This window comes from Neofelis nebulosa, chromosome 11, assembly GCF_028018385.1.
Source record: "Neofelis nebulosa isolate mNeoNeb1 chromosome 11, mNeoNeb1.pri, whole genome shotgun sequence".
NCBI classification, from domain to species: Eukaryota; Metazoa; Chordata; class Mammalia; order Carnivora; family Felidae; genus Neofelis; species Neofelis nebulosa.
Genome location: NC_080792.1, coordinates 86,585,520 through 86,603,608, shown reverse-complemented (window position 1 = coordinate 86,603,608; position 18,089 = coordinate 86,585,520). Strand labels below are relative to the sequence as shown.

The window sequence follows — 18,089 nt, the reverse complement described above, 5'->3', positions numbered from 1 at the left end:
GGAAATGAACAGGGCCTTTACCAGCATATCACTGCACCTACAGTACAGGACTTTTATAAAGATTTTTAGACTTCGTGTGTGTAAAGCACTAAGAACAGTGGCCAGCACACTAAGTGCTCAGTAAGTATTCACTGTTTTTTTTATGGTCTTATTATGCAGGAATGTGAGTACACTGTGGCCATGTTTTCTGATTTTTCCAGACAAGCTAGAAATCTCGATTTTTATGTAAAGTCTCCTGATTTTTAAACGGCTAAAAATGAACATTTTTTTAAACCTGAACAAAACCACGTTCATAAGGGGATTTGAACCATGGGCCCCCTGTTTGCAGCCTTGGACTCGGAGGGAGGGACAATGAGTATCATCTGATTACACCAGGCGGTTTCTCACCTCCCACCTTGACGCACACCAGCTTCTCCCTCTACTGCGGATCAACATCCTGCTCATCTTTTGTGAGCCAGTGTCTCCTCCTTGAAGCCCTCCTCTAGTGCCCCTGCAAGATAAACCACTCTCTCCTTGACTCTCTCCTCAAAATGCTGCTTGCTTTCTGCCCTTTTCCATAGTCTCTCTCTCTCTCTCTCTCTCTCTCTCTCTCTCTCTCTCTCTCACTGTAGGACTCGTGGACTGGGACTGGGGCATATCCTCTCCACATTGTGCATGGCACATGAAGATCATAATAATTAATAACAGTAGAATCAACATCTATTAAGCATTGTCTGTTTGCCAGCCTGTGAGCTAAGCAATTATAACGCATATCAGACACCTTTAATCCTTACCATAACCCTGAGATGTGGAAACAAAGGCTCAGAGAAGGCCAGTGGCTGCCCAGGGCCACCGAGAAGTGAGGGGGGCTGGGAATGGAATCCGCCTACTTCAGGAAGCCGAGCAGCAGCTGAGAACCGCAGCCCCTGGCTACACAAACGGGGCAGCAGACAGAGTGGTGCCCTGAGTGTCCAGCTGAGGTTCTCATGGGCCTGTCTCGAGCCACACTCCTCAGAGACATCCAGAAAGGACACTGCTATATTTAAAAGCCTAGGCAGGGTGGCGCTTCGTGACATTTGGGTGGCCGCCTCTCCATAAAGGGCATGTATGCTCTTTTAACTCTGCTCTTCTGAGCTGGCATTTTGGAGAACTTGCATAGTCTCCCCTCTCACGGCCACCTGGGACCCCTGCAGTCCTCTCTCTAGGGTCATGGATGCCAAGGCACATGGCTGATTGAGCTCAGGGGCCAAGTCAGTGTCATCAAGCCAGCTCAGAAGGCAACAGCTATCATCTGAGTCTGGCACACTGACCCCTGGACTACTCTTTGTTTCAGAGGCTGCTTGTTGTTTCTGAGGGGCAGGCTAGGGTGATTGTTGGCATCCCTGACCCTCTGCCCGCACTGGCAATTTGGCTTCGGCCCTCACGTTCCAGTGGCTCCCACCTCCCCACATTCCCCATGGAAAGCACCAATTTCTAACACTGTTGGAACCCTTCGCCCAGAAATCCCAAGAGCCATCTGTGACTTAACCAGCCTAATTCCGTATTAACAGTGAACGAAGCATATCTTTTAACTGCTGGTGTCTCCGCACCCAAGCTGGTCTCTAGGTGGAGAAAGGAGGCAGAGAGAGGTCAAGGAAGGATGTGCATTTATCCACCCCATGCACATTCATTAAGTGCTAGCTAATTGGATCCCCCCGCAGCTCTTCACATCATTGTACCCATTTTACGTTTATGAAAGCTGAAACTCTGAAAGCTGAGTGACTTTCTCAAAGTCACACAGCCAGGACACACGTTTCAGACCTCGGTCCCTGAGACTCACCCATGTGCTCTCTGGCCTTTCCTTGAAGCCACAGGCCTCTATTAAACCTCTGCTGCATGTGCCCCCTTGCTCTCCTCTCCCCTCACTCACCCCTTTCTCTCCAGGGCCCACTTTGCTTCACCACTCCCACCAGAATACACAGAAAGCCCTGCTAGGTGTTTCTCGACCATGCCTACAAGTTTTTCACCACCAGGAAAGTAGAATCATCCAGATACTCTAAATGGCCTCTTTTCTCTGAGCTCAGGCGGACTTGAGTGGGAGGGCCTAACCATTCTGTATCTATTCCGTGGAGGGCTCATACAAAGATCTTGTTGCAGTTTGGAAAGGCAGTTTGCCAGCTCTGTAGAGCTGCCCGGAAGTGAGAAGGAGGACGAGTATGGGACACTCCGCTCATCACTCCTGATTTTCATCAGGACTGCAAAATCACTATTTGAAGGGGCAGAGAGGAGGTAGGAAGCTGACAGAACTCAAGAAGAATGTGGCGAAGACAAGGCAAGGAGAAAAGGGATGTCTGTCTAGGACAGAGAGAAAACGCTGGTGTTTGTGAAGGTCCAGATAAGCCCACACCTGTACTGCAGGAGCACGGGAGGCTGCGGTGAATTGCAGACCCCCAGCCTGTCTCGACAGGAGACAGCTAGTTGGCTCCAGGCGGTGGTTGGTTGTCAGTGGAAACGTGGGCCCAGGGTAGCCAGATACTCTGATTTTCCAAGAGAAGCCAGTAATTTGGATCTCTTCTGGTTTTTAAATGCTGGCTCAATATATATGCACATATTTTCATGCTCACAGTACTTTATGGAGGTGTAATTTACATACGGTAAAATGCACAAATCTTAAGTATGTAACTTGATGAATTTTGATGGCTCAAATATTTTTAAAACACTAGAGGGTCCAAGAAAATATGTCCTTGGGGTGCAACTGGCCCTAGACCCCATCGTTCATGACTCCTAGTTTAATGCACTGTGTGACACCATGAGCGAGGTGGAATTCTTACACACAACTATATCCCATGGGCAAGGGGAAAGGCTTTGGGTGGGAATGCAGTGAAAACCCCATTACTCTCATAGCTAAGGGCACAGGCTCTGGAGCCCAGGGTATGAATCTTAGCTTTGCCACTTGCTGTGTGACTTCGGACAAATTACTTCACCTCTCTGATGTCTTGTTTTCACCACCAATACAATCAGGAGGATAATGACACTGGCCTCCTAGAGCTGTTGTATGGATTAAATAAGCAAATGTGTTAAACACTGAACAGTGCCTGGCACATAGTAACTGCTTGATACGTGTTCACTACTGTCCTTTTTTTTTTTAATAGACTTTTTTAGAGCAGCTTTAGTTAGGTTTAGAGAGAATTTGAGCAGAAAGTACAGAGCTCTCATATACTGTCTTCCCTCCCCCAACCAGCCTGTTACCTCTAACGTCTTCCATTAATGCGGTACATTCGTTACAATTGCTGAACCAATATTGATAGACTGAAGTCTGTCCTTTACATTAGGAATCACTCTTTGTGTTGTACGTTCTATAGGTTTTGACAAATGCATAACGTGTATCCACCATCATACATAATAGTTTCGCTGTTATTTTAAATCAAAAATCTTTGTTAGTCCGCAGGGCTACTTTAGAGAAAGACCGGCTGTGGCTTATGAATAACTTCTGGTGGGCTGGCAAGAACCCCATTTGTTACTGTCCCACTCAGAAAGTGCAGCACATTCAGGTGCAATAAGGGGACATTTTAGAGGTGAACCTGAGTCTGTTCCAATTTACCCATGATGGAAGCTACTCTCCCACCTCAGGTCGGGAGTCACGCAAATTCCCTGCCACACAGGTGGCCCTGAGTCCAAAGATCCCATTCGCGCTCCAGCTGGGCCCTTCCTGTGTGACTTGGAGCCACTGTATCAGCCTCTCTCGGCCTCTGAAACAACGATCCTCCCTGCCCAGGGCCACCCCTGGGAGTGTGTGGAGGCTCAGACGCACCAATTTCTATGAAAGGTCTTTGTAAATTATGAAAAGCTCTAGATTAAATTTGGAAGTATTATGATTATAATCAGTTAGGCAGTAAAACTGAGCTGTTGTGAAGCAAGCCTGGCCTTCAAAGGCTGAGCCACAAGTCAGTTGCATGCAGGGGCTCCGTGACAGTCGTCCATGGCTTGTCCCTCTGGGGTGAAGTAGCCAGAAAGTCAGACACACAGCTGGAGCCTGCCTTTGGCTAGAACAGCAAGGCCGAGCCAGGGCACCCACTCCTGGGTTGCTTCTGCTTTCATAGCCTGCCAGCCAAATGCCAATCAGCACGGAGCTACGTTTGTGGTATCTGCAGCTCCCAAAAGAGGAAATTGGACACAGATGCTTCCAGCGCCCATGAGAATGAATTTCAATCATCCAGCTTCATCCACTGGCCACACCCTGGGCAGGACAAGGAAACATAACTTCTGTGCTGCCCTCACATATATACGGCCTTGATAATAAGCTTTTTGGTGTGTTATATGAGCATATAGTTGATTTTTTTAATACTCCAAAGCAAAATTTATTTATAAGGCACTAAAGAAAGCCTCCTGTCCCTTTTATGCTGGGAGCCCTCCGAAGAGAAGTGGAATTGTGTATTCGCTGCTAAAAAAAGCCCTGGCTTATACAATTTTAACAATAGAAAAATGATCTTTGTGCTCCAGTGCATGGATGCTTAAAGGAAAACAGGCAGTCTGTTCAGGTGGCTGGTGAATTACAAATGAGTGGTTCGCCTTTGTTTTGAGTGACAAGCAATTTAAATGCAGTCTTACGTGGAGGCCTGGAAATTCTTTTCCCCACAAGAGAGAGAGAGCACAAGAGGAAAAGGAAAAAGAAAAAAAGCTTCCTTTTTGAACTGAGAGATTCTATTAGTTGCCACTGAGCAGAGGTGAGAAGTTGGAACTTCATTTGATAATTATAAAATCAGTAGTTTGTGATTGGACGTAATTGATGATTATACTGTTGCTAATAGCCAGCCTGCCAGCCTGCGCTTGTGGGACATTTCATTTTTGCGCTGCTTCCAAGCCATGAAAACCAGCCCGGCGTGGGGCACTGCTCACGAGATCTCAGGGAGCCTGACATAAATGCGTTTGGGGCCTGTATTATGTTGGATAAAAAGTGTTCATTAATGCCGACATTTGAAAACACTTTCCTCTGTGCCTTATTTTTAGCCTGGGAATAATTACAAATATTAGAATAAAATTGCACAGTGTTTTTCTCCCCTGCCTCGTCCTCTCCCAGCAGGTCCACCCCTCAGTCAGAGCCTGGGTGGGTTCCTAGGCCTTGCACTTCCTTTGATTAAAATACCAGTGGGGTGGGGAATCAGTGTGTGGGGAGGAGGGTGTCTGTCTGTTTAGGTGAATTAGAGCCATTGCACAACCAAGTAGGAAGAGAACTTAAGCCCAGCACCTTCGCTTTACAGATGGGGAACTTGAGACTCAGGGAGAGGGTGAGACTTGCTCAAAGATGACTAGAGACTCAAGGTGCCAGCTGAAACCAGCACCTGGCTCTGCTCACTCTCAGGTTCAGCTTCTCCTGTTTCCTTCCCCGCTGTTGACTTCCCCAGGACAAGTGCCAGTGCCACTCCTCTGGAGTGGATCCCGGGCCTCTGTCCCCTCCTACCTTGGGCTATTCGGTTACTTCATCAGAGAGCCTGCAAGGGACCTCTACAGAGCCTCTGAGATCACAGCTCAGTTTGGGCTACCTGGGGGGGGCACCATGCTCCATCATCGTTCTTTTTTTTTTTTTTTAATGTTTATTTATTATTTTTGAGAGAGAGCAGGGGAGGAGGCGGGGTGGTACAGAGGCTCCAAAGCGAGCTCTGCGCTCTGCGCTGACAGCAAAGAGCCCAATGCAGGACTCAAACTCACGAACTATGAGATCAGGTCATGTCCTGAGCAGAAGTCAGATGCTTAAGCCACTGAGCCACCCAGGTGCCCCTCTCCATCATCCTTCTTGATTAGGGGTTTTATTTATGTTCGTGATTTGTAAGGATAAGCTCAGAGAGCCTTTTAAATTACCTCCTTATCTCATTCGTTCATTCGGGGGTTTTTTTTATTTTTTTTTAATGTTTATTTATTTTTGAGAGAGACAGAGACAGAATGCAAGTGTGTTAGAGGCAGAGAGAGATGGAGACACAGAATGTGAATCAGGCTCCAGGCTCTGAGCTGTCAGCACAGAGCCTGACGCAGGGCTCGAACTCACGAACTGTGAGATCATGACCTGAGCCGAAGTCGGATGCTCAACCGACTGAGCCACCCAGGCGTCCCCGTTTGTTCATTTAATTAGTATTGGTTTAGTGCCCACGCCCGGCCTGGCCTGGCCTGGCCTGCAGAGGAAGGAAAAAAATCATAGCAGTGGCCATTTAAGATCATCCAGTTGTTCATGCCCCAGACTGTGGAGTCTTCCTGACTTCCCGTTACGTCTCACCACCGCCACATTGCCTCTGTATTCCTAAGGAGCAAATCTGGTGGTTCAAATTCAAATTCATGCAGACCCGAGCATTTCTCCCCCTTCCACTGCCACCACCCTGCTCTGAGCTGCCATCTTGCTCACCCAGACTATTACAGTAGCCACCTCTCTGCCCTCCTTGCTTCCACCCCAGCCAGCCTCAGTCCATTCTCCACACAACAGTCAGAGGGATCCTGTTAAAACGTTTATCAGATCATGTCCCTTTCTCTGCTCAAAACCCTATCATGGTTTCTCATCCCCCGCAGAGGAAAAAAGTCCCAAGGCATCACAGTGGCCTGCAGGGTTCTACCCCTGCCCTTTACCTCCCTGACCTCCTCTCCTTCTCTTCCCCTTCACTCACTTTCTCCCACTATACTGTCCTCTTCACTGTTACTCAAACAAGCCAAACACACTTGTGCCCCAGGGCCTTTGCACCTGCTTTTCTCACTGCCTGGAATACTATCCTTCCTCCAGATCACTGCACAACTTACTCCCAAGGCCTTCCTTGGCCCTGCTAGGCAGCACACACCCTGCCCCAGACTCCTGTCCCTCTCCCTGCTTTAGTTGCCTCCCCTGCCCTTGATCATTTTCAGACATTCTATACTATGACTTATTTTATTGCCCACCTCTGCCTTGAGAGTGTCAGATCCTCAAGGGTACCGGTTCGATTCAGTCTTGCTTGGTGCTGAATGCCCAGTGCCTAGAACAGCCCGGTCTTTAAGAGGTGGTCTAAAAGGAAGGGCTGCCACTTCCACCGGTTTCTCTCCAGCCTTAGGATCACCCCCAAGGGTGACACATAAACACTGAGCTCATTTTTCAGCAGTCAGTTACTGAGCACCTGCTGTGTGCAAGGTTGCATGAAGGGGACACAGCAATGAACAGATAGACAGACTCTCCCATGGTGGGACTCACACCTAACAGTTGGCCAACCCCAGGTTGAGAAGGTAGCTTTTGGAGCTGGACAAGTGTAGGAATGACTCCTCAGAAAGGGATGACTCACCCCACCTGTGCATTCAACGGAAACCAGCTGGGGTTAAAAGTATAACCTGCTGGAAGAGGACTGGTTTCTAAAATCTCAAACCTCTGCTGTTGAACAGCTGCTTTCCCCTTTGGCATCTGTCACATGGCCCCCATTAATGCAACCATTTGTCCATCCTCTTGGTAAAAGGGCCCAGCCTGCTGATTTATTCCCACCTCCTGTCAAAGTAATATTTTAGTCCCCAAGAAGGCAAATTGCCCAAACCCTGGGCCTCCCTGGAGAGCTGCTATATCCTTGGCTGCTTTTTAAACTCTTTGTGCCTCAGTTTCCCATATTTCCTTCTATGGGAATAACCATAGAGCCCACCTATCTTAGTTCAAGCTAATAGAATACCACAGACTGGGTGTCTGAAACAAAAGACTTTTATTTTCCCGTGGTTCTGGAGGCAGGAAGTCCAAGATCCATGGTGATGGCGGGGTTAGTTTCTGCTTGGCCTATAGACAGCTGCCTTCTCACTCTGTTCCTCAGTGCTCCTCTAGCCCTGGGGTCTCTTCCTCTTCTTATAAGGACATTAGTTCTGGGGTGCCAGGCTGGCTCAGTTGGCAGAGCATGTGACTCTTGATCTCAAGGTCACAAGTCTGAGCCCCACACTGGGGAAACAAGATTACATTTAAATTTTTTTTGAATCTTTAAAAAAAAAAAAAAAGGACATTAGTCCTATAGGATTAGGGACTTGCCATTTTGACCTCATTTAACTTTAAATACCTCTTTAAAGTCCCTGTCACCAAATACAGTCACATTGGAGGTTAGGGCTTCAACATACTGATTCAGGGGAACACAGTTCAGTCTGTAACACCACCTCATGGGAGTTTGGCAAGGATCAAGTGAGTTAATGCATGTAAAGCACCCAATATGTATTTGAGGGACTTGGGGAGGAGGCAGGATGATTCTCCTTGGGCATGCACATAGTAGGTGCTCAGTAAATACCACCTGTTACTGTCATAGTTACTGAGCTCCTGCCTGTGTCCATCACTGTTGCAGGTTCAGGCACTGAGGGGACCTTCTAGAGTGGGGGGCGGGGGGGGGGGGTGTCTCAGATCTCAAGCATGGAATTTGAATTAGTGACTTACACCTGAGGATTCAAAATAGTAACATGTGGCCAGATACATTAATTCTGTTCCATCCTGTCAGGATCTCGAAATATCTGGGTGCTGGCTCCTAAGCTGCTAGATGAGGCCTCTCCAGAATCCCCATGACCCTCGCGGAGTGCCCCCACCTCAGAAGGCCAGAGAATGTCTCAGCCTTCTGCCCCCCATCCAGGCAGGAGCTAAGAAAGCGCAGATCAACAATAGCCAACAAAAATAAGAGTCAAACTCTTATTTCTTATTTAAGCCCCGACATTAAATTGTAATTTTCATTTGCTCTGCCACATCAATGATTTATAGCAGAGAGAGCGCTAGCGCTCAACCCGGGAAAGGAGCTCCCAACAGACACACCGTGTGAGGCGGGAGAATCAGCTTCTGCCGAAGAGCTGGATGCTCGGCTCCTCCTGGCTTCCCAGTCCCCTAACCACCTAGCTCCTCCAGCTCTTTCAGAGAGTCCAGCCGCCTCCACAAACCCCCCGCTAGAGTCCGTCCCAAGCAGGGGTTAGAAGTATGGGCTTTGAAGACCAGCTAAGCTGAATCTGAGCCCCAGCTCCCACATGGTGTGGCCTTCTCCCTTCCATGCCTCAGCGTCTTCATCCATCAAATGGGAGGTGACACCACCTCCTCAGAGTTACGATTAAATGAGATAATACGTGTCCGACACTTAACACAGTGCGTAACACACAGTTAGTGCTTAGTAGTCACTGTTATTATTAGTGATAATAACTCTTATACCAGCCCAACGGGATAAGTGTTACCCCATTTTACAGGTGGTAGAAAATCAGAATATTACTCTAAAGTAAAGGGATCTATCACACAGACTCTTATCTTAGAATCACGTATAAGCCTTCTGGAGAGTCTAGCCAAAGCCCTGTGTGCAAATCTCCCTGAGTGTCTTGACAGTCTCACAGATACGTGGTCATATACTGGATGCCTCTCCTGATGGGGAGCTCAGTGTCTCATAATGTGGCCCATTTTGAGAACTTAGAGCTTTCTAAGACTGCGTCCCCTTGAAATGTCCACCCTCCTCTCACCCCTGGTCCACTCCTACCATAAATAGAATATTTATGGCTCAGAATGAATGCATCTATTTCTCTCGACACAATAGCCACAAGGATCTTTAGCTGGTTATAGACTGTTCTTATGTGTGTCCCCCTGAGTCTGCTCCTCTCTCTTGACTAAATGCACCCCGCACCCCTCCCCACCTTCAGCCTCCACCTTGTCCTGAATCAGGAGTTTATCTCCGAATCACTTTTCAAGTCTGTTCTTTTGTCCCCCTCTCCAGCAGCCCCCTAGACCTGGGCACCAACACCTACCCCAGACCCTGCACCCCACCCAGAGCAGCCACCACAGTGAGCAGATTACTCCCCCATTCACAGCTGCCGGGTTTCTTCCTGCCCTTCGTTCTCCACATGCCCCTGCCCCCCCTCATTCTCCATGCACCCCCCTCCACTGTTACTGCTCCCCTTGGGTTCTGTGCCCCCACCCCTTGCTCCCCCTTCATTCTGACCCCCTGGTTCCATGCTTCCCCCGATGTCTGTGCCTCCCTGACTCTCCATGACCCCCTCTCTGTTCTTTCCTCAGTGACCATGAACACTGCAGCTCTCCGCACCCCTGGCTCTCCGGGCCTCCTTCCTCTCTGTGCCTCCACCCATTCTTCCTACCCCTCCTTGCTCCCTATGCACCCCCTCAGATTTGCACACAAGGCCTCCAGAGGGAGAACCAGGCCTCAGAGAGCATTAAAGGGCACCCCCCACCCCTCGCCATCCCGAGCTGATTCCTTTTTCCCCAGATCTCCTCCCTTCTGCGTCCTCCTCAGAGGTGCTGGTCCTGAGATCTTTGGAGCACCCACCTCCTCCCAGTTGCCCATAAGGCTTCAGTTTCTTCCAGAATCCTGCCATATCAAACACACCCACCCTATCTCCCAGAACCACTGCACACTACCCTCCCTGGAGCCCAGGACCCAGTGGTAAAAGAAAGCTGTTTTCTAAGTGTGTTCCACAGAACCTTAGTTTCCAGGTTTATTCTCCGAAGGAAAAAGTTCTGTGGCCTGAATGCATTTGGGAAAACACTGGGCTAAGCTGAGTTAAAGGGGACTTTTTCCTACAGCTCTTGTCTGAGCGTCCATTCTGTACATATGCAGGCAGAAAGTGTGTGCAGACTTAACCACAGGTCCTCCTTTTCACGGCCAGGGGACTGTGCAACATGCTTTGGGAAGCACTCGTTTCTAGTTTAAGCCTGAGCCCTGGAGTGAGAGGACTCTGGGCCGCCTCGGCCATCAACTGGTTCTCTCAGTTGGCCAAGTGATTTGGCCTCCCTGAACCTCAGTTTCTTCCTCTGAAGAATGGGGGCCATAACAGTGCTCACATCTGAGAACCGGGGCGGGGGGGGGGGGGAGTGCATTTAGCCTTATCCAAAGATAAGGCACTGAGCACTGAATAAGGGTTCAGCTTCCAAAAGCTCTGACCATTCTTTGTAGAGAGCTGGGACAGAGAAGTTCTTGATAACCAGTGGATGTTGTCACCACTAGCTCGGATAGCTTATGGAAGCTCAGCCTCGAGAGGCCCCCGAATTTGCCACTTTTAACCACTTGACAGACGAGAGCTAAGTGGCTAGAACAGGCTTTTGCCTCTCCCCTGACTTAACTGGTTCCGCACCTGTTATTTTCATACTCGGGGGACCAAACACATTTTCACCCTCGTATTACAGCGGGTGGTGTAAATGCCACGTGCTCCATCAGATGCTGAGCTATTTCTGATGGTGACCTTCTTGGTGTCTGTAGCTGGCCGCCACCTCCTCCTCCTCCTCCTTCTCCAGATGGCCTTCAAAGATCTGCCTGTCACAAGCCAAATCTGTCATTCTGGACACTTTCTCCCGCCCTTCTGTGTGGTAGGGCCCCGCCATGAGGCAGAGACACATGGCCTTTTATTTGTGCCAAGCTCACCTGTCTGGGCACGTGGGTGAAATGCACTAGAGTTGCAGACTTTGGAAAACACATCCTGTGTGATTGGAAGAAGATTTAATTAACTGCTTTATCAGAAAGCTTTTTGCCAACTTCTATGGGACCCTTTGCCACATGTTAGCTCATTCCTCCCCAGCAGCTTCTTGCCAAATGGAGATCATTCTTCCCACTTGATGGATGAACAAACTGAGACCAAGAGATGCTTAATGACATTAGGCCCAGTACCGGATCGGGCTCTAATGCCATTAGGAATTTTGACCTGGTATTCTGGAAACAAAGTCATTGCTCTAAAACAAGACTGAACAGGCAGGGCATCCCCATGGCTACTGTCTTCAAGTCATATTTACTGTGGGAAGTCCTAAACTTGAACTGATTAAAACTGAGGGCTGTTCCAAGATGTTTTTAGGTCTCTGCTTTTGAAAATATTATCTAGCCATCAGATGAGTCTCTGAAGCAGGGATCAGCAAACTTTTGTATAAAGCACCAGATAGTAAATATTTTTTTATTTTATTTTATTTTAAGTAATCTGTACCCTCAACATGGGGCTCAAACTCATGACCCTGAGATCTACTGACTCTACTGACTGTGCCAGCCAAGCACCCCAAATATTTTTTATTTTACAGCCAGAGTCTTAGTCACAACTAGGAGCTCAGCCATTATAGCATGAAGGCAACTGTAGACAATAAATAAAAGAATGGCTGCAACTGTAATCCAATAAAACTTTATTTACACAAACAGGTGAAGGGCCAGAATTGGACTAAGGATCATAGTTTACCATCCCTTGATTTAGACCAACACTGTCCAGTAGAAATGTAATGCAAGCCACATATGTAATCTAAATTTTTTAATAGCTACATTAAAAAGTAAAAAGAAGCAGGTGAATTTAATTTTAATAATGTATTTTACTTAACCCAGTATGTACAATGTCATCCTTTTAACATAAAATGGGTGTTAAAAATTAGATATTTTACAACCTTTGTTCATCCGAAGACTTGGAAATCCCATATTTTACACTTACAGCCCATCTGAATTTGGAGTAGTCCCATTTCAAAGTGCTCAGTCACCACATGTGCTAGTGGCTACTGTACTGGACGGTGTAGCTCTAATGGGCAGACCAGTGGTATAAGGAGACAGTCACACAGATAAACAATACTCCCTTACAAACTGATAAGCACCATGAGCAGAAAGCAGAGGTTACTACAGGCAAGGACAGGGAAACATTAAAGGAATCTTCTGGCACTTGCCTCACCCCTGCCAGAGTTCCTTTTTAGAAGTCAGTGGAACATTCTTATGCTTTTCCCCAAACCCCATTCACCACACATGCTCAGCATGGATGACTGTAAAATGAAGCATTCAGACTTTGCGGTCTGATCTTTGATAATTTTCCATCTAGGGATCAGGAGATGAATTGCTTCCATTTCTCATGGCTTTTCTTGGGCTGCCGGTCAGCAGCACAGCAGTCCGTGTCTTGGTACAGCCATAGATGATGCAATCATAAGATTGCACGTGGGGTCTGAGTGACTATCCCCACTGACTGAGGGTTTTTCTATCCAGGAGAAAGGGGCCAGCATCTGGATTCAGAGTAGGAATTTGAACCCCCAGACCTGGCATGAATCCTGCTCTGCCATTTACCTACTGGGTGATCTTTGGCAAGTTATTCAGTGTCTCTGATCCTCAGTTTCCTCATCTGCATAGTGGGGATAATGACCTTCAATGATTGGTGTGTCCATGGGGAGAGATGATCGTGGATAGTAAGAGCATCTGGGACATGGTAAACACTGAATGTTATAATTTTATTATTATTTTATTAGCCCATCAAGGATGCCCCCCCAAACTCTGAATTAATTGTTCCCTCATCACATTAGAGACTCCAGCGTTTGCATCACCTCCTCTCTTATTATGGTTCCCCTTGGGTGTAGCTGTGTCTCCCACTTAGCTCTGAGTTCCCAGAACAGAAACTGTGTCTTGTCCATCTCAGCAAAAACTAAAATCTACCTGCACTTGGTAGATTTTCTACCTTTCTGGAACATTCTTTATGTTTACCATTGCCTTTTCTTTTCCAGGAGACAGTTCCTAATGTTCCACCCACCAAACTGAGTCACCCCTCTCAAAGTGGGGTCACCCTCCCCACTTACACACTATCAAAGCCCCCTTGTACATTTCCTTCGAAGCATTTAGCACTTGTAGTTAATGAGTTATCTGGAGAATCTGCTTTGATGTCAATCTCCCCTCTGGACTGTGAGTCCCATGAGGTTAGGACTCAAGTCTGCATTATTCATCACTGAGTTCTCAGCCCACAGTGCTTGGCACATAGCAGGTGCTCAGGAAATGTTTGCTGAATGAATGAAAGACTGTCATTCACTCTGGAATTTAAAAGACCAGAGACTAGGGGCACCTGAGTAGTTCAGTTGGTTGAGCATCAGACTTCAGCTCAGGTCATGATGTCACAGTTCGTGAGTTCACAGCTCACGTCAGGCTCCATGCTGACAGTTCAGAGCCTGGAGCCTGCTTCAGATTCTCTCTCTCTCTCTCTCTCTCTCTCTCTCTCTCTCTCTCTCTCTGTCTCTCAAATTAAAATAAAACATTAAAAATTAAAAAAAAATACTGGAGGCTGTTCTCAGAATAACAGCAAGAGACTTAAGGAACTTTTGATACTGACCTTTTTGAAATCATTTGCTCAGGGCGCCTGGGTGGCTCGGTCAGTTGGGCATCTGACTTTGGTTCAGGTCACGATCTCACGGTTTGTGAGTTCGAGCTGCACATCAGGCTTGCTCCTGTGAGTGTAGAGCCCACTCTGGATCTTCTGTCCCCTTCTCTGTGCCCCTCCCCTGCTTGCACTCTCCCTCTCAAAAATAAATAAACATTTAAAAAATTAACACTTATAAAAAAATAATAAAACAAAATCATTTACTCAACATGAACTATACATTTCCCTCTACCTCTTAAATAATGAATTCTCTGTGGACCTTGTAAAACCTCCAAGCTATGCTGTCCAATAGAAATATAATGTGATCCATGCATGTACTTTTACATGTTATAGTACCTTCATTGAAAAACAAGTACAAGGAAACAGGTGAAATGAATTTTAATAAAAAATTTTATTTGACCCAGAATATCCAAAATGTTATCACTTCAACATGTAATCAATATAAAAAATGCCGATGAGCTGTTGTACATTTTTTTTATTATTATTTCTACTAAGTCTTTGAAACCCTGTGTGTATTTTGCACTCACACCACATCTCAATTTGGTCTTGGCCACATTTCAAGTACTCAGTAGCCACATGTGATTTCTGCCTGCCATATTGGAGGCTTTAGAGGAACCTCTGTGGTTTTTGAATTCTTCCCAGTGTGCTGTGTGTGGAGGCAGGGCCTTCTCAGGTGGTCTTCGTATCACGCCAGATAAGTGCACCTGAGGCTTATCACCCGGCGCTGGACAGAACCTGTCCCCATTAACAGGCAAGAAGGAAAGGGTCGGTCATACCAAGAGGTGACATATATGCGACTTAATGCATCCCATGAGTTTTACAAAGGGCGTTACATGTGTTAAGTCATTTGATCCTCCAGCAAGGGAGGGTGTGATGTTATTATCCTCATTTTACAGAGGAGGAAGTAGAGACATAGGGATTGAAATGACCTATCTGCTCCAGGACTCAGAGACAGTAAGTAGTGGGGCTGGAATTTGAACCCAGGTGACCTGATCCCAAGGCCTGTGCCTTAGTTGGCCACTTCTTTGAATGAACTGTCTCAGAATTGGCCCCTCTCATTTCCAGGATGGCATCACAGGCAGGACCTTGAGTTGGTGCAACCCACTTAGATTTGTTCATTCAGCAAATTCTGTTGAGTACCTTCTGTGCACCAGACAATGTACTCACAGAGGTCACATCGAGGGAAGGAATTTGATAACAGACACTCCTCCAAATGACATCACTGGGATTCAGAAGAAAAGTGCAACTTTGAAAGAGGGTGATTTACAAGTGGATATTCCCCATAGATTCATCATTGAAGAAGTTGGCACCAGAGGGAGAGGTATATCAGTATCAGAGAATAAGGATGTTCCAGTCCAAAGGGGAATACCCAGCCCTGAATATTCCCAAGGATGTAGGGATATGGCAGCCTGTGGATAAGGACCTCGCTCTAGCCACGTGCTGGGATGGCCCAGGACTATGCCAAGGGGACTGGCTACCAAGAGCCAGCATCAAGGCCGCTGTGAGGCCAGAGCTCAGAATTCGTAGCCAGGAGCAGAGAGGGATGAGATGACGGTATGTCCCAGAAATGTCTTGCTGAAATTCATCTTACGGAACCTCACCGGCAGAGTGAAGAAAGTCTGTGAGCAAGAGAACAAATGCATGAATGAACGCTTCACCACTGGGTCATTCAGCCATTTGTATTTTCATCAGTCAGGAAGCATGTGTTGAGCTATTTGCCATCTTATGAGAGCTTTAACAATTTCTCTTTAATTCTCAGTAGCTAGGAATGTTCCCCAGATGTGTCACACTTTCCCCCAGAACATGTGTCATATTTGAATCTCCGGCATTGCCCTTTAATAACAGCAATAATAATAATAGCTGTTAGTAAAACACTCTGTTGCAGGCCCTGTGCTAAACACTTAACATGCAGCTTCATTCAGTCCCCATAAGAGGCCTGGGAGACCTATTTATAGGAGGTTCTAGTTTTCACCCATTTTCCAGCTGAGGAAACTGAGGATCAGAGAGGGCCAGTGATATGCCCAAGGTCATATAGCTAGGATCCAGTACAGCCAGGATTTGAATGTGGACTTTCTTCTTTTTTTTTTTTTTTTTTTAGTGTCTTTATTTATTTTGAGAGAGAGAGAGAGAACACAAGCTGGGGAGGGGCAGAGAGAAGGAGAGACACAATCCCAAGCAGGCTCCACCCTGTTAGCGCAGATCCCAGTGCGGGGCTCGAACTCACATACTGTGAGATCATGACCTGAGGTGAGATCAAGAGTCAGACGCTTAACCAACTGCGCTACCCAGGCACCCTTGAACCTGGACTTTCTAATCTCTACACTTTTGACTTTCATTTCCCCTCCTCCTCCCCATCCCATGTTTGCAGATACAGAAAATGATCATATTTTCTTCTAGACTCAGATGCCATGCTTACACATGACTCTTTCTCTTGTTTCCAAAGGTGGTGGCCCTTAGTAAGAGAAGTCAGGAGGCCGAGGCAGCTTTCCTGAGCGTTTACAAGCAATTAATTGAAGCACCAGGTAAGAAACACTTGGCTTCCATTAACTGAATAATTCATGACAAGGAACGGCCAGCCGTTAGGTCATTACACAGGGACCTCCCGTCAGTGGGATCTAAGAACGGGCCAAGATGCCTGGGTTAGGCTAGGCCCTGCACAGGTGAGGCTTGTAGTGGGGAGACGGCCCACAGTCTGGCGTGACATGTCCCCACACACTCCTGGACCTTCTTGGGGAGCCACATGTCTTGACTGCCAGAACCCCCATCCCATTGCCACGAAGGACAGAGGGTGCCAGAGGAAAGACCTCAAAATGTTTCCCCAACCTCAAAAACTTTATGTTCAGCGACAGCCAAACCCAAAAGAACCCGTACTTGTATGACTCTATTACATAAAATATGAAGAGGGGAAACAACCCAAGTGTGCCTCAGCGGGTGACTAGCTAAACTGGTTCATCCATACAGTGGAATACGAGTTAGCCATAAAAAGGAACAAAGCCCTGACACCTGCTATACCGTGGATGACCCTCAAAAACATGACGTTCGGTGAAAGAAGCCAGACACAAGGTCACATAATGTAAGATTCCACACATACGGGATGTCATAAATGGGCAAATCTGTTAGAGACAGATCTCAGATTGGTGGTTACCAGGGGCTGGGGTGGAGGTGGGGGTGACTGTGGGTATGGGGCCTCCTTTTGGGGGGGATAAAAATGTTCTAGAACTAGATAGAGGTGGTGGTTGCACAGCATCGTGAATGTCCAGTGGCCAGTGAGTTGTTCACTTTAAAATGGTAAATTGTATGTTCTAGAAAGTTCACCTCAACTAAAAAAATTAACCTGTACTGTTAGAAGTCAAGGGAGTGATTTCTGTTGGAGGAGGGCGATAGTTCCTATCAGGGGCCTCTGGGGGCCAGAGATGCTGTTTCTTGATCTCGGTGTCAATCACAGAGAAGTGAGCAGTTTAAGAACATTGAGCTGTACACCTAAAACATACAGATACATTTCTGTAAAAAGTTTCCCTTTTCCAAAATGGCCCATCCTATGCCACCTTCTCATTCCTTGACTCAGAAAAGGAAGCCCATAAAAGTGTAGTGATTTGCTTAACAACAGTGGGTCTGGGAGGGGACTCTCTGTGCTAACTCCCTCCACCCAGACAGCCCCCCCAGCCTTTCCGGGCCCCTCCACACAGCCCCAGGAATCAGTACTATCTGGTGATTGGGGCTGGGGTTTATGAAGAGGAAAATGAAATCCCAACTAAACCAAGCCATGGATAAGACAAAATCATTTCTACCCAAGGTCAAGGTCGTTTGTGGAATCTTTGTGTTTGTGGGTGAGAAGGTCCCTCACTCCATCTGTCGTGGGCAACCACAGTAGCTTGAGTAGTGTCCTCTTGAAATTTACGTCCACCCTGAACCTCAGAATATGATCATATTTGGAAGCAGGGTCTTTGCATATGTAATTAGTAAGGATCTTGAGATGAGACCGTCTGGATATAGGGTGGACCTTAAGTCCAATGACTAGCGTCCTTATAGGAGGAAGAGAAGACACAGAGAGA

At 47.1% G+C, this 18,089-nt stretch overlaps 1 protein-coding gene across 9 annotated transcripts in view; it reads left to right on the top strand.

Annotated features, from left to right (window-relative positions):
- The window catches only part of CUX2 (cut like homeobox 2), a 283,575-nt gene that overhangs the window by 204,783 nt on the left and 60,703 nt on the right, over positions 1-18,089 (top strand). For all 9 annotated transcript variants that reach the window (XM_058691237.1, XM_058691238.1, XM_058691234.1 and 6 more), the window contains one exon: positions 16,481-16,559. In XM_058691237.1, coding sequence (XP_058547220.1) covers positions 16,481-16,559 — 79 coding nt within the window. The remainder of the gene's footprint in view (positions 1-16,480; positions 16,560-18,089) is intronic.